The sequence below is a fragment of the Triturus cristatus genome, chromosome 3_2 (assembly GCF_964204655.1).
Source record: "Triturus cristatus chromosome 3_2, aTriCri1.1, whole genome shotgun sequence".
Classification (NCBI taxonomy): domain Eukaryota; kingdom Metazoa; phylum Chordata; class Amphibia; order Caudata; family Salamandridae; genus Triturus; species Triturus cristatus.
The window spans coordinates 260,011,173-260,026,617 of record NC_140584.1 but is presented as its reverse complement, the minus strand read 5'-3'; the positions used below and the strand labels follow the sequence as shown (position 1 = coordinate 260,026,617).

The 15,445-nt window shown below is 44.0% G+C and overlaps 1 protein-coding gene across 1 annotated transcript in view; it reads right to left on the bottom strand.

The window, feature by feature from the left end:
* Window positions 1-15,445, bottom strand: part of DNAJC8 (DnaJ heat shock protein family (Hsp40) member C8) — a 214,241-nt gene that overhangs the window by 38,112 nt on the left and 160,684 nt on the right. Inside the window, exons 7-8 of the mRNA XM_085647574.1 lie at window positions 3,477-3,568; window positions 282-357 (exon numbers count right to left, since the gene is read on the bottom strand). Of these exons, the coding sequence (XP_085503700.1) occupies window positions 282-357; window positions 3,477-3,568 (168 nt within the window). The remainder of the gene's footprint in view (window positions 1-281; window positions 358-3,476; window positions 3,569-15,445) is intronic.

Here is a 15,445-nt window from a genome sequence, read left to right as displayed (position 1 = left end):
CGAACAGAGATGGCAGAGTTCATAGGATATTAAACTTAGTAACATCAGTCATGGGCGGGTCGTGCATATGTTCTTCAGGCCTTTTTTTTTTTTTACCTGAGCAAAATGTTCTGCTGGGAAGATCATCCCAAAACAGCCTGGAGAAGGAGAAACTGATTGTAGAAGTGGTTGCAATTCTGTTAACCCTTGCAAACCTACAGGACACAGCAAACACTTCATAGCAAAAGTCATTAATAGTATTACAACTCTGGCATTAGAACACTTCTTGCATACAAAAATACCTCAAAATTTTTCTGCCATTCTCTATCACGTTTTGCTTTTTCTGCAGTCTCAATTTCTTCTTCCCGTTGTCTCTTCCTGCATGGTAAAATAAAGGTGATGTATTATGATTAATAATTAGCAGCACAATTATGAAAAAATTCGGTTTTAAAAACTACTTATGGTTTACTTTTTTTAATGCAAGATAAGCAAAGCAGTTACAACAATACCTGCCATAAAGAGCACATAAAACTGGAAAGGTTTCTGCTGGCATGGAAAACACCGTAAAAGGAAAGATCTTTTTTAGTACTGTAAAACATATAACAGTGTCCATACCTTGATACCTCTGCACACCATGGTGATCACTCAGCCATCCACTGTTAAAATTGTAACTCAAAATATCTGGTTTCTCCGTATCACACACGTATAGCACATTTGTGCATTCTACAGCACTATAGTCACAGCACATCCGGACAGCACCTCAGGCCATCACTACGATTGCCACTTAAGACAAATGAATGTGACCATAATCAACCCTATTTGGCTAGATGATTTGGTCTTCTTTATCGTAAAGTCAATCCAGTGGACCCTCATTAAGTCTTTACTCCTACTTTGATCCAAAGTCACACTAGGAAATGCAATTAGACCTCAACCGTCTGCTAATAATGACTTGCAAGTCCTGCTTGTATCACAAAAGTGACAAGGTTGAAGTCAAGGATGATGTGTATTTTGAAGTTGTTCAAGGTCACGTTATCCTTCCTTGCTGCTGGTTTGGTACATACATTCCTCCATCATGAATTTGCACTGCTAGAATTTTGTCCTGGCCCGCATAATTCACAGAACAAAATCTGGCTTGCAAAAGTGAGGTACATAAAACTGAAATCTCGCTAGATGCACCTCCATCCAAAATCACGTCACTTGACAAGTTCAGCACCTCTTTTGAAAGGCTCCCATGAGCAGTGGGCAGAAACAAGTCCAAAATTAGGGTGTTCATCCCACTAGCTTTAGTCTACAGAAATGTTACTTTAGTTTCTGAGGTGGCAACAGTTGTAAAAGCACAGCTTTTGAACTGCTGCAATCTCTGGCTCCTGCCATTATATACCTTTAATGCACTTTCAACAGTAGAGATATGAGGAGACAAGGTATCAGATCCTGCACAGTTTTTTTCTGGGCTGGTTATTTGTGCTCTCTCCACTGCCTCCTAAATTGATGGCATGTTGTTCCCTACAACATACATAGGGTCACATGTATGAAGCCTTTTTGAGTTTGTAAACGGGCCAATTCGCAGAATCACCCTGTTTGCGAACGCAAAAAAGGCTTTTCACATGCATCAAACCAAATTGCGATTCAGTAACCTGTTACTGAATCGCAAATTGGGTTTTGTGATTCGGTATTAGGAAGGGGCGTGTTAAGGGCGTCCCTTCCTAATATCGAATCGCATCGGTATGTATGAAAGTTTTGTTACCGAAATGTTGTCGCAAAACATTTGCATTTTACCACCTACTTCAAGTAGGTGGTAACCCATTCGCAAATAGGGATGGGTCCCCAAGGGACCCCTTCCCCTTTGTGAATGTTTGTAAAAGCATTTTTAAGAGCAGGGAGTGGTCCCACGGACCACTGCCTACTATTAAAAAATGAAATGAAAACTTTTTTTTTTTTTTTTTTTTAAGCATCCTGTTTTCCTTTGAGGAAAACTGGCTGCGTTACAACCAAAAAAAAAAGATTGCTTTATTTAAAAGCAATAACAGAGATGGTGGTCTGCTGACCTCAGCCTGCCACCATCCCTGTGATTTTTGCGATTCCTAGGGGGTCGCAAATTCAGATATACCTCATTAATATTAATGAGGTAGGTCAGTTTGCGACCCACTACGAATCGGCATATGAAACTCATGGAGTTTCATATATTGCAAATTGCAATTACCTAATTGCGATTCTCACAAAATCGCCCATAGTTCCTTGCAGTCCTTCCACGACCAACGTCAGGGCATCCCCTTTGTGAACTTTGTTCCAGCACCTTCATACAATTCATTAATCCATTTGCTGCTTGGCCCAGTCACACTTCAGCACAACTTTAAAGGTGTCATGACACCATGCAACGCAGCAGCTACATTCACTGGTCTGTGGGGACCAACACCTATTTTGATCATACCTCCACTAACACAACAATGGTACCCAATGTTTCAAAACACCAAATGCAAAGTATTCAACCTACATTTTACTGGCCCATCACTTGCAAATGAATTACAAGATTCTGCTTGATAGTTCTTGAAAGAAAATAGATATTTTGTTAATTAATGAACGCTCACCAATACACGTAGGCCATTAATTTTAGTAGTTAACCAAAACATGCAAAATTCTCGTTACACCTATGCTAAGCTTGAGTAGCCTGCAAGAATTTGATTTACATGAAATATAGACTATGCATATTCATGATCGAGTGGAAAAGGCCCAGAAGGCCCCTCTGGGTCACCCTCTGAGTCAGACAGCAAAACATGAAGGATTATGACTGTCACATGGCCTGCATATCTCACTAGGCCCAGCCTGGGGACCCCTAGGTGTTAGCCTGGAATGGCACTTATGGGATGCTTTGATTGGCTATGTAGCCAGAACATTAAGGAGCTCTTGCGATCATGGCAGACTTTAATGGGCCTAAGACAAGGGGTCCTTGAAGAAGGAGCTGCAGAAACCGAAAAAAAAGGGTTTGTCAAAAACATTCAAGACCGATACACAGAAGCAAGAAAATGCTGATTTACATGTATAGACTGAATGACTGCACAACAGATCAGATGATGCCTGGAGTGATACAAACCTCACAGAAACAAAAATGTCCCTTTGTGAAATCTAAGAGGTGCAAAGTGCAACCATGAGAAGAGCAGGATACAAGAAAAAAAACTCCCCAAGGAAAAAAATAAATAAAAACAAAACAGTCACTCAAGGGTGTTAGTCAAGAATAAGGAAGAACATAACTTTCAAGTTCCATCTAGAAACCATTGGCGCGTACCTCAAAACAATTATCAAAACAGCAATCACTGTCTCTGTACTAGGTCAATCAAAAAGCGATTAAGGCAGCTTCCAGGAATGATTATCTCTAGAAATGGTTTTAGCCCTGAGCAGCTTTACTCAGTCATGAAAAGCACAAATTTTAAATAATACAAAGTCCTCAGGATAGAGTGCTAGCAAACTGTCAGGGGTAGTAAGCGCTATGTAAATACAATTACCTTTCGTGCATTTCCTTCGCTTCTCGCTCTTTCCGCTTGATTTCCAACTCTGCAAATAACTTCATTGTTTGTTTGTACACTGCTTGTTTGAACTACAAAAAGAAATAACATCTTTGTTAAAAGGTATTTCTAAATATTAAAAGCTTTAGTTCATGTGGAAATACTTTGTCTTGCGCAAAATACTAGGCATTCATTAATACAAGATCTTTCAAAACGATACACAAACATCTTGAGGCTGCGATCACTTTTAAGCAGATGGTACTGCCACGTTTTGTGCAAAGTTACTCATTTCAACAACATCAACTGCTAAAGCATGAAAAGCTCAATTAATCTGTTTAAGACTTGAATGGGTAATTCACATGAAACTGATAGTTCACATCTTATAGGGCCACAACACTGACTTTACTCATCTGACTCTACAACATGTCCATTCTTCTCTACTAGATAGGAGCCAGTTCAGTGCTGTTAAGCCTTGAGGTTTAGTTTCTGGGTGGCTGTGGTCTAAATCGGTCTGCAGGTTGAGTCAGTGACATAAGCGGTTGAGTTGCAATCCTGTGGTGTGATTTTTGAGATCTAGCTGCCTGCATAGTTCCTCATTGTGGGGTGGAAGGAGCAGATCAAAGGTACCATCCTAGACTACTCGCTCTCAATAAACTGCCAAATCAAAACCGTTTCGACCTCCTGCTTCCACACGCTCTGCCTGCTTTAGAAGATCTTCAAGTGAATCCCCGAGTCCAGAAAAACGGTCACCCATGCGCTTGTTAGCAGCCGCCTCGACTACGGCAACACACTCCATGCCGGCACCACCCAGAAACTCCAAAAGAAACTGCAGAACATTAAAAACGTCTCTGCCAGACTCATCCTGACCATCCCATGCTGCAGCCACATCACCGGCCCCGTGAGATACCTTCACTGGTTACCTATCAACAAATGAATTACCTTCAAGCTCCTCATGCACGCCTACAAAGCCCTCCCCAACGCCAGCCCTGCGTACCTGAAACACCGCCTCTCCTTCTACACTCCCACCAGACAGCTCCGCTCTGCCCAACTGTCCCTGGCCACCATCCCACAGACCCGCATGATCACCGCTGGATGAAGATCCTTCTCCTACCTCGCTGCAAAGACCTGGAACTCCATGCTACTACACCTCAGGCAATCACCATCGCTGCCCCAATTCGGGAAGGACCTCAAAACCGCAGATCCACCCTCTACCCACTCAGCGCCATGAGACTCCCACGGGTGAGTAGTCACTTTACAAGAACCCTGATGGAAGGTAAATGTAAGTGCTGATTAATATGGATCATAGACCCTTGAGGGGATTTCAGATGAGCTATGCTTTATTTTTGGATGGAATGGAGGGAGGGTTACTATTTGTTACCTGTTAATGAGCAACAATGAGATCAGTTTCTATGCAACACTGAAATGGCGACATTTGTGCCGTCTTTCTTTACAAGAGTACAGAATTAGACTAACTGAATGGAGGGATGGTGATACGCATCTTTAGGTGGATCTTGGATCTGAGGGTTCATCTCTGGCAGTAGGTTTGGAGTTTGTGATGTAAAAAGATTGTTCCAGTGCCATGCCCCATCGGATGCAGAAAACTTTCAAGGAAATGTGTCTTGACACTGACAGCCAGTGGATAGATAGCTTTAAGGGCTGGGATGATCATGGATGTAGATGTGTAGAAGCTGTGTGGTGGCTCCATTCCAGAGCTGCATGATCCTGTGGCAGGCAAATGTATGCAGACCTGTAGGTCTAGTGATCTTAAAAATCAACTTTATCTAAATACTACACTAAGTTCAAAAACTGGCCTCAAATTGTGTGATCCTAGGCAAATATGTTATTTCACAAAGTTGCCATTTTCTTCATTATCGCATATAAGAGCACCTTCAAATAGGAGAGTTCAGCATGTCTGCTGTACAAACAAAAAATATTTTGTTTAATTTAATAGACTAAACTTTTGCTTAATGTATGAAGAATCTAGCCCACTTATAGGATCCACGAACCCTGACATGCCTCTTTGTTCACTAATAGTCATTGTGGAGGAGCAGGTATGTTACTCATTTCATGTTTAAATACTCCCACTTTTAATAAATACATTACTAAAGCATGATGTGGTATTGCACTGCCATTTACAGACAGCACATTTTCCAATGAAATGGCCACAAAGCTTTCCACTGACATGTCGTTTTAGCTGATTATAGTATACAGTGTACAAACGATAATATGTGGAAATTGGGTTTCAGCAATTATATATAATTTGCAAATCACAAGGTAAGGTTTTCTAATTTGTTTTAATCATATTAAATCTTTGTTTCTATCACACTTCAGAATTACAAAAAAACATGCTTTCCCAATTGTTATTTAAAAAAAAAATATTTGTACAGTTCAGTTACAAGCTATTCAAATGCTGCGTTATGAAAAAAAATATGATATCCCATAGTCTCATTTCACACGCCGTTGTTCAGACAGTTCACTTTACAAAATCCTCTAACTTTGCACTCAGAGAAAAAAAATGTAAACCCCAATTTCCATGACAAAATAAGCATACATCTGCAAGAAGAAATAAGCTGACATATGATATCTGAACAGCAAATGTGACAAGACAGAAACAAAATACAACGGCATCTTTATTGCTCATTCCCTTTCTGATTGAACAGAACACCTGTTCTTTGCCAGCTCAAACTCTCTCACTAGAAAGGAAAAGTAAGCCCTAAAAAATAGCTCGTCCTGATAAAATTTGACTTGCAAAAGTGACTGGGCAAGTAGATTTTTCAAGGCCTTTGTGGGGAACAAAGGCAAATGACAGTTAGATGGTGCTCAGTCCAGTTTATACCTTTAGTTTCTGAGGAGCAAAGCCTAACATTGCTCTCGAGATATACTTTGTCAGGCCAGGATTATTCCAGCTTTCTGTGATTTTCAGCACAAGAAGGATCCTGGGGTCAGTAGCATAGGTGTAGCAGGTAAGGTTGACGAATCTGATGATGTCTGAGTGGCAGAAGAGAGACAATTGTGGAGCTTGACTTGCATTTGTGTCCAAGGGCAAAAATAGGAATTCCTGAAAGGTGCACTCGTGAGTATATGGGATATTTCAATAGGATTGGATATCAAATTCAAGGTGGTACCTTGAAATTTGGGACCACTCAACTGCTCTAGTAAGGAGGGTTTGTGAACCGTTTGGGGGGAAGAATATAGGTATAGAAGAAGGGAGTGCCTCCTTTGTTGTCTGTGGAGGACTGCCGAGGCATATTAGATGCTATTCTGGGCCCTCTTCTAGTGCCAATCCTGTTTGGCAGTCTGGAAGAAGGCTGTTTATACCAAGTGAGCTAATCTGTCAAAGACTTTGCTCAAGAATGCTTCACTGAAGATCGGGATTGATCTGAAGCTGGATGTGTCTAGTGGTCAAGGTCTTGTTTCTTGTACACTGCCTTTATAGGGGAGGCCTTTAGATCGTTAATGGACATGACAGAGGACAGGAAGCGGCTGATGGTGGATAATGGTGGGAGTGTATCAAGGTGGAGAGGAACATTTTCATAAAGAGGGCAAAAGTATGCTAGAGAACCAGCATCTTCAATTGCTTTAATGATTTCAGCCAATGTAATGGAGGTGAGCTGTTCAAGAGAAAGCAACCCTTTTGGCCAGCTAGAGTAATGATTCTTGATGATGCCATTGTTACCCTTGTATTGCCAGTGTGTTGTAGAGATCTTGTGATTGAACTAGGCCAGTAGAAGTGCATTCTGGAATTCATCAACTGTTTTGTGCAGTTCTCAGGATGGCACGTTGCTTCAGTGCAGCAAGACATGTGAAGTCTTACTTTCCTGAAAGTGGCTTCATATATTCGACAGTGACATCAAGTGAAGTTTGTCAGTGTTTAACATTTTATTTCTTCATTTTAGAGAGATGTTTGCAGCTGCTATTGGCTTTAAGCCTCTGCTGAACCAGCCAGTCCTGTCCCTGTTTTCTGGAAGGGTGGAGGTCCTTAGACAAATCGGTGAATAGTGAAAGGCAATAGAAAGGGCTGAAATACTGTACGTGGCTTGTTTTGGTGAACAGAGTTCGCTATTAAATGCTTTTGGAGTTTTTTGTAGCCTATCTTTTAACCTCATTGTTGGTTATGGGTGAGTTGACTTCAGCCTCCAATTGTTTAGATCAAGTAGGACTAGGATGGTGTTTTCCTCGATAATAGGATCATACATTACTGATACTAGCCACAGGGCGCATGCAATAGGTTTGTCTTTCCATTGGTGTCGCAAGCAGATAGTATGGTTCTGCCTCTTCTGATGAATCTTAACTAGTTGCTGTAGGAAAGAAGAATCTTCTTTTATAGTTACCCCCACTTTTTGCCTGATGTAATGCTGTTTATGACTAGTGTGACTGGGATCCTGCTAATCAGGACCCAAGTCTCTGTGCTTTCTCCCCTACATTGGTATGGTAAGTACTTGGGTACATCCCAGATTGGACACTGGTGTATCCTTATCAGTCCCTAGTATATGGTACTAAGGTACCCAGGGCATAGGTACACCAGGGGTCCCCCATGGGCTGAAGCATGTATTATACCACCCATGAGAGACCACTCAATTTGTAACTACAGGCCTGCCATTGCAGCCTGTGTAAGCTTGTGCTAGCACCACTTATGGAAGATGGAATATGCTACTTACCAGTATGCATCTGTTCTTGGCATGTAGAGCTGCAGATCTACACACTTTTGCATAGATCGCCATCTGGTGTTGGGCCCGGATGTTTGCAGTTTTTCCTTTTGGAAAGTCTTTGGAAGTCACGAGGTCGGTGACTCCTCCCTTGGATCGTATTGCGCATGGGCTTCGGCTCCATCCTCAGATTGTTTTTCGCCAACAGGGAAAGATGGAGCGTAGTAATAACAGTGAAGAAACCCATGTGTGTTGTATCTAAATAAGATAAACTGGAACAGATACAGGTAGCCGGGGAGGCGGGTGGGCGTGTGTAGATCTGCAGCTCTACATGCCAAGAACAGATGCATACTGGTAAGTAGCATATTCCGTTCGAGGCATATGAGCTGCAGATTACACACTTTTGCATAGACTATATAGCAGTTCCCAACCTTAGCGGCGACCACCGGTATCTGTTGCAGTGGTTTGAAATAGAGTTTTTAGTACAGCCTGGGCCACACTAGCTTGTTGCTTGGTTTGCACATCTACACAGTAATGTTTAGTGAAATTGTGCGGTGTTGACCATGTAGCTGCTTTGCAGATATCATCTAATGGGATGTTCCCTAGAAAAGCCATAGAAGCCCCTATCTTTCGTGTAGAGTGGGCTTTAGGGGGAACAGATAGCGTTCGTTTTGCTTTGTGGTAGCAAATCTGGATGCATTTCACAATCCACCTAGCTATCCCTGATTTTGAGATGGGGTTGCCTTTGTGTGGTGGAGAGAAAGAGACAAATAGTTGTTTGGTCTTTGTGTTCTTTGGATATAGTAAAGTAAGGCTTGTTTGACATCTAGCGTGTGTAGAGCCCTTTCTGCAACAGTTTGAGGTTGCGAGAAAAATACCGGTAATTCTACCGATTGGTTTAAATGAAAAGGGGAAATGACTTTAGGTAGGAATTTTGGGTTGGTACGGAGAACAACCTTGTTCTGGTGCATTTGGAGAAAAGGTTCTTGTATGGTAAGTGCTTGTATCTCACTGACCCTTCTAAGGGAAGTGATGGCTACAAGAAAAGCTGTTTTCCATGTTAGAAATTGCAGTTCGCATTTATGCAAAGGTTCGAAGGGCGGTCCCATTAGCCTTGTGAGAACTATTTTTAAGTTCCACACAGGTGAGGGTGGTACTCTGGGGGTAATTATTCGTTTTAGGCCTTCCATGAAGGCTTTAATGGCAGGCACTCTGAAAAGTGATAGGTGCTGCCCGTTTTGTAGGTAAGGGGCAATTGCTGCGAGCTGCGAGGTGTAGCCGAATGGATGTATATGCTAGGTTACACCTTTGTAGATGGAGTAAGTAGCATATGATGTGTTGTATAGACACGTCTAGAGGGTTGATTGTGCTGTTATGGCAGTAAACAACAAATCTTTCCCACTTGGCAGCGTAGCAGGCTCTAGTGGTAGGGCGTCTAGCTCCTCTGATGACGTTCATACAGTCAGGGGGAAGGTTAATGTATCCGAATTCTAGGATCTCAGGAGCCAGATCGCAAGGTTGAGCTGGGTCCGGGTGCCTGATCTCTCCATGGTTCTGGGTTAGGAGGCATGGTGAGAGGTGTAGCTTTTGGTGTGGTACTACCGAGAGTTCCAGCAGTGTGGTGTACCACGGTTGTCTGGCCCATGTTGGAGCTACTAGGATCAGTGTGAGGGAATGCTGTAGTAGCTTTCGCACCACTAATGGAATTAGTGGGAGAGGTGGAAAGGCGTATGCAAATTTGCCTGACTAGTTCATCCATATCGCATTGCCTTTGGACAATGGGTGTGGGTATCTGGCGGCGAAGCTTGGGCATTTTTTGTTTTCGTGGGTGGCGAAGAGGTCTATCTGCGGATGCCCCCACGTCTGAAAGAACGGGTGAAGAACCTGTGGGTGAAGTTCCCACTCGTGGATCTGCTGCGTCTGTCTGCTGAGCAGATCTGCCATGGTGTTTTGGACTCCTGGTACATGCTGGGCCAGGAGAAAGATTGTGTGTGGAATTGCCCATCTCCATGTGCTCTGTGCTAGTTGAGAGAGCTGTGGAGAGTGTGTGCCGCCTTGTTTTTGAATGTAATACATGGCCGTCATGTTGTCTCTGCGAATGAGGACTGCCTTGCCTAAAATCTGTGTTTGAAAGGATTTTAGGGCTAGAAAGATTATGTAAACAAAGGAGGGACTGAAGGGCTTTTATTCAAGGAGGTCCAGCATACATGCCCAGCATAGTCATGTGTGTAGAAGAGAGTATGCAGTTCCTCAAAAGAAGGGCGGGGGGGGGGAAAGTGCTAAAGGAAAGAAGAGACCGTGCAACAGAGGAATACCTCTATTCGGAACTAGGGTCCTCACACACCCAGCAAGCTAGGTGTCATGCTTCATCATATGGACCTGCTCCTCGTCGGGCCGGCGCTGCAATGCCCGACGGGCACCCTAAAAGGGGCTCTTTGGCGGAGATCTTCAGTTCCTGGCCGTATGATGCAGTGTGTGTGAGAGGGACCTAGTGGTGTAGATGTGAGTGCAGGTAAGTGAATTAAAACAAGTTAGAGAGTCCAAAAATAGTTTTATTGGGGATGGCTCTCTACCTGAATAAAAATGTGTGGGAACAGAATGGCAGCTAACTGATGTTAAGATTCAGTTTGGCTATGCTCATCTGCGCTGGTCGACATGTTTCTTGCCTATTGGTCCTAGTGATCCGTGGCAATTCCTCAGGACCTAAAAGCTGTCAATAATCTACACTGGGTGGTAAGTACAACTGTTACCTACTACCTGATGTAAGGGAACGGTCTCGCCATCTGCCTAGGGAAACCTAAAAAGAGAGAGGATCATAAGCAAGGCATCCCAAGCAAAGGCAATGTAAAAAGTGGATATATTACACAAGTCTAATTCACAAAGTGATATAAACCCCCTGTTGGCTATGAGGTCTAACATGACGTCTATATATACCAAGTGTCAGTGACTCCATACAGTAAGTGGTGATAGACCTACAACTAGTGAAATTAAAAACCAATAAAGATTAAAAAACAGAAGACTGTAATTCACACGTTATCCCAAATGATACTAGGATAGAGTGACTAAGGTGTTCTAGAGGCTCAAGGTGAAACTCAAGGGACACTCACCTAATATGGTTTAGTACCATACTCCTATCCGTGGCCGTGGCGCCACCTGGACACCAAGACTCAGGTGTCCTATTAAAGATAAAATGATACATGGGGTGACAACAACTGGTCCGGCAAGTAATAAGGGCAAATGTACACATAAACTCTAATGCCCCTTTGTGGTCCAGTAGCATGAGCTGCTGTGATGCAATTCCCAGCCCGCCGGGGGTAATCAGATGGTAGGAGTGCACCACTGAGCAAACTAAAAAACAAATAAAGAGGAAATCACAATGATTGTTAATGCCAATGTCGGTCAGGGTATCTGCCAGTAGAAACCGCGTGACCGTGAACTAAAGGCACCAATTTACACTCACTCGTACCACTCAGAGAGTCCGGGGCAAATCCGGGTCTGCCGTCAGCGTTTAATCGGCAAAATGTCAAGGAACCACCAGCTCTGCCCAGTCTCGAGTGAGACGCGTAATTGTGCCCGTTGTGTCTGTCCAGTGTCACTCGCTAGCGAGATATCGTAACAGCATCTAAAACGGAGCAGGCACTGACAGCAAGGTGTCCAAATCATATATTATTAGTTTGGCGGTGGAAGTCAGAACACCAACAGATAGCCCAAATGAGGTAGAAAGCGCACACACACCACTCACCTGGCCAGTCCGTAGCTACAGAGCGTGCAGTCATCACACCGATCTACTTACTTGGAGGTTGTTGCAGGAAACGCTGTCAACCTACCCTCGCGCCACTCGACCCGGGAATTCTGTTTGTCGGTGTAGTGCCAGAACAGATATACCGGCTGGGACGCGTAACGGAGGGCATGACGCGGGGGGCGTGTCTACTACCCAGAAGTGTGTAGAGAGCGTGAGCGAGGACACCGCCTCGCATGAAAGTATCAGACAATGGCGGCCATCTTGGAATGGTGTCTAAGTTCATTGAAGTATACGTGACCCATGTAGAACGAATCTGGTGATAAAAATGACAAGCATGGCCGTTGTACCTTATAGGGTGTCAATTGCAGCGGCCATCTAGGACTCGTGTCTGTGTACATACAAGACTAGTAAACCATAGAAAACGAGTATGGTGGTTAAGTAGAATAGCATGGCTGGAATCCCAAAAAAGGGTATCAAATACAGCGGCCATCATAGAATGGAGTCTGCATGCACTTGAATCTAAGGGACCCTCTAGAAATGGAGGTAGTAGTAACCAAGTGGAGACATAGAGAGCGTAGGTTACTAAGAGCCGTGGAAGGCTGCCTTATCTGTCCATAAGTGCTGCCCACGGGATCTGATCATTTAAGCCTACTCTGTCTGTCTTAAGGCGATGCACCCAACGCTGTTCGATCTTGAACAGTGCTCTCTGTGTAATCCTAGGATGTGCCTCAAGGATTATCCATCTAAGGGAGTCTGGTGTGTGGTTGTTTTCTTTGCAGTGGGTGTACAATTTAGTGGTGACTCTCTGACATCTCACATTGCTCTTGTGTTCAGTCATGCGTGTTTTTACTGATCGCATGGTCATGCCTATATATCTCTGTTCACAGGGGCAGGTAATTAGATAAATACACTGCATCGTGTTGCAATTGGTATGCCGTTGTAGCCTCCAAGTGAATGATTCTGAAAAGACTACCTCTTTAGTCACAGAAGTTTGATGGCATACAGCACATGATCCACAGGATCCACAGGATCATGTGCTGTATGCCATCAAACTTCTGTGACTAAAGAGGTAGTCTTTTCAGAATCATTCACTTGGAGGCTACAACGGCATACCAATTGCAACACGATGCAGTGTATTTATCTAATTACCTGCCCCTGTGAACAGAGATATATAGGCATGACCATGCGATCAGTAAAAACACGCATGACTGAACACAAGAGCAATGTGAGATGTCAGAGAGTCACCACTAAATTGTACACCCACTGCAAAGAAAACAACCACACACCAGACTCCCTTAGATGGATAATCCTTGAGGCACATCCTAGGATTACACAGAGAGCACTGTTCAAGATCGAACAGCGTTGGGTGCATCGCCTTAAGACAGACAGAGTAGGCTTAAATGATCAGATCCCGTGGGCAGCACTTATGGACAGATAAGGCAGCCTTCCACGGCTCTTAGTAACCTACGCTCTCTATGTCTCCACTTGGTTACTACTACCTCCATTTCTAGAGGGTCCCTTAGATTCAAGTGCATGCAGACTCCATTCTATGATGGCCGCTGTATTTGATACCCTTTTTTGGGATTCCAGCCATGCTATTCTACTTAACCACCATACTCGTTTTCTATGGTTTACTAGTCTTGTATGTACACAGACACGAGTCCTAGATGGCCGCTGCAATTGACACCCTATAAGGTACAACGGCCATGCTTGTCATTTTTATCACCAGATTCGTTCTACATGGGTCACGTATACTTCAATGAACTTAGACACCATTCCAAGATGGCCGCCATTGTCTGATACTTTCATGCGAGGCGGTGTCCTCGCTCACGCTCTCTACACACTTCTGGGTAGTAGACACGCCCCCCGCGTCATGCCCTCCGTTACGCGTCCCAGCCGGTATATCTGTTCTGGCACTACACCGACAAACAGAATTCCCGGGTCGAGTGGCGCGAGGGTAGGTTGACAGCGTTTCCTGCAACAACCTCCAAGTAAGTAGATCGGTGTGATGACTGCACGCTCTGTAGCTACGGACTGGCCAGGTGAGTGGTGTGTGTGCGCTTTCTACCTCATTTGGGCTATCTGTTGGTGTTCTGACTTCCACCGCCAAATAATAATATATGATTTGGACACCTTGCTGTCAGTGCCTGCTCCGTTTTAGATGCTGTTACGATATCTCGCTAGCGAGTGACACTGGACAGACACAACGGGCACAATTACGCGTCTCACTCGAGACTGGGCAGAGCTGGTGGTTCCTTGACATTTTGCCGATTAAACGCTGACGGCAGACCCGGATTTGCCCCGGACTCTCTGAGTGGTACGAGTGAGTGTAAATTGGTGCCTTTAGTTCACGGTCACGCGGTTTCTACTGGCAGATACCCTGACCGACATTGGCATTAACAATCATTGTGATTTCCTCTTTATTTGTTTTTTAGTTTGCTCAGTGGTGCACTCCTACCATCTGATTACCCCCGGCGGGCTGGGAATTGCATCACAGCAGCTCATGCTACTGGACCACAAAGGGGCATTAGAGTTTATGTGTACATTTGCCCTTATTACTTGCCGGACCAGTTGTTGTCACCCCATGTATCATTTTATCTTTAATAGGACACCTGAGTCTTGGTGTCCAGGTGGCGCCACGGCCACGGATAGGAGTATGGTACTAAACCATATTAGGTGAGTGTCCCTTGAGTTTCACCTTGAGCCTCTAGAACACCTTAGTCACTCTATCCTAGTATCATTTGGGATAACGTGTGAATTACAGTCTTCTGTTTTTTAATCTTTATTGGTTTTTAATTTCACTAGTTGTAGGTCTATCACCACTTACTGTATGGAGTCACTGACACTTGGTATATATAGACGTCATGTTAGACCTCATAGCCAACAGGGGGTTTATATCACTTTGTGAATTAGACTTGTGTAATATATCCACTTTTTACATTGCCTTTGCTTGGGATGCCTTGCTTATGATCCTCTCTCTTTTTAGGTTTCCCTAGGCAGATGGCGAGACCGTTCCCTTACATCAGGTAGTAGGTAACAGTTGTACTTACCACCCAGTGTAGATTATTGACAGCTTTTAGGTCCTGAGGAATTGCCACGGATCACTAGGACCAATAGGCAAGAAACATGTCGACCAGCGCAGATGAGCATAGCCAAACTGAATCTTAACATCAGTTAGCTGCCATTCTGTTCCCACACATTTTTATTCAGGTAGAGAGCCATCCCCAATAAAACTATTTTTGGACTCTCTAACTTGTTTTAATTCACTTACCTGCACTCACATCTACACCACTAGGTCCCTCTCACACACACTGCATCATACGGCCAGGAACTGAAGATCTCCGCCAAAGAGCCCCTTTTAGGGTGCCCGTCGGGCATTGCAGCGCCGGCCCGACGAGGAGCAGGTCCATATGATGAAGCATGACACCTAGCTTGCTGGGTGTGTGAGGACCCTAGTTCCGAATAGAGGTATTCCTCTGTTGCACGGTCTCTTCTTTCCTTTAGGGCTAGAAAGATTGCCAGTAACTCCAGATGGTTGATATGGAGTAACTTTTGTTGCAGCGTCCATGTGCCCTGCACTG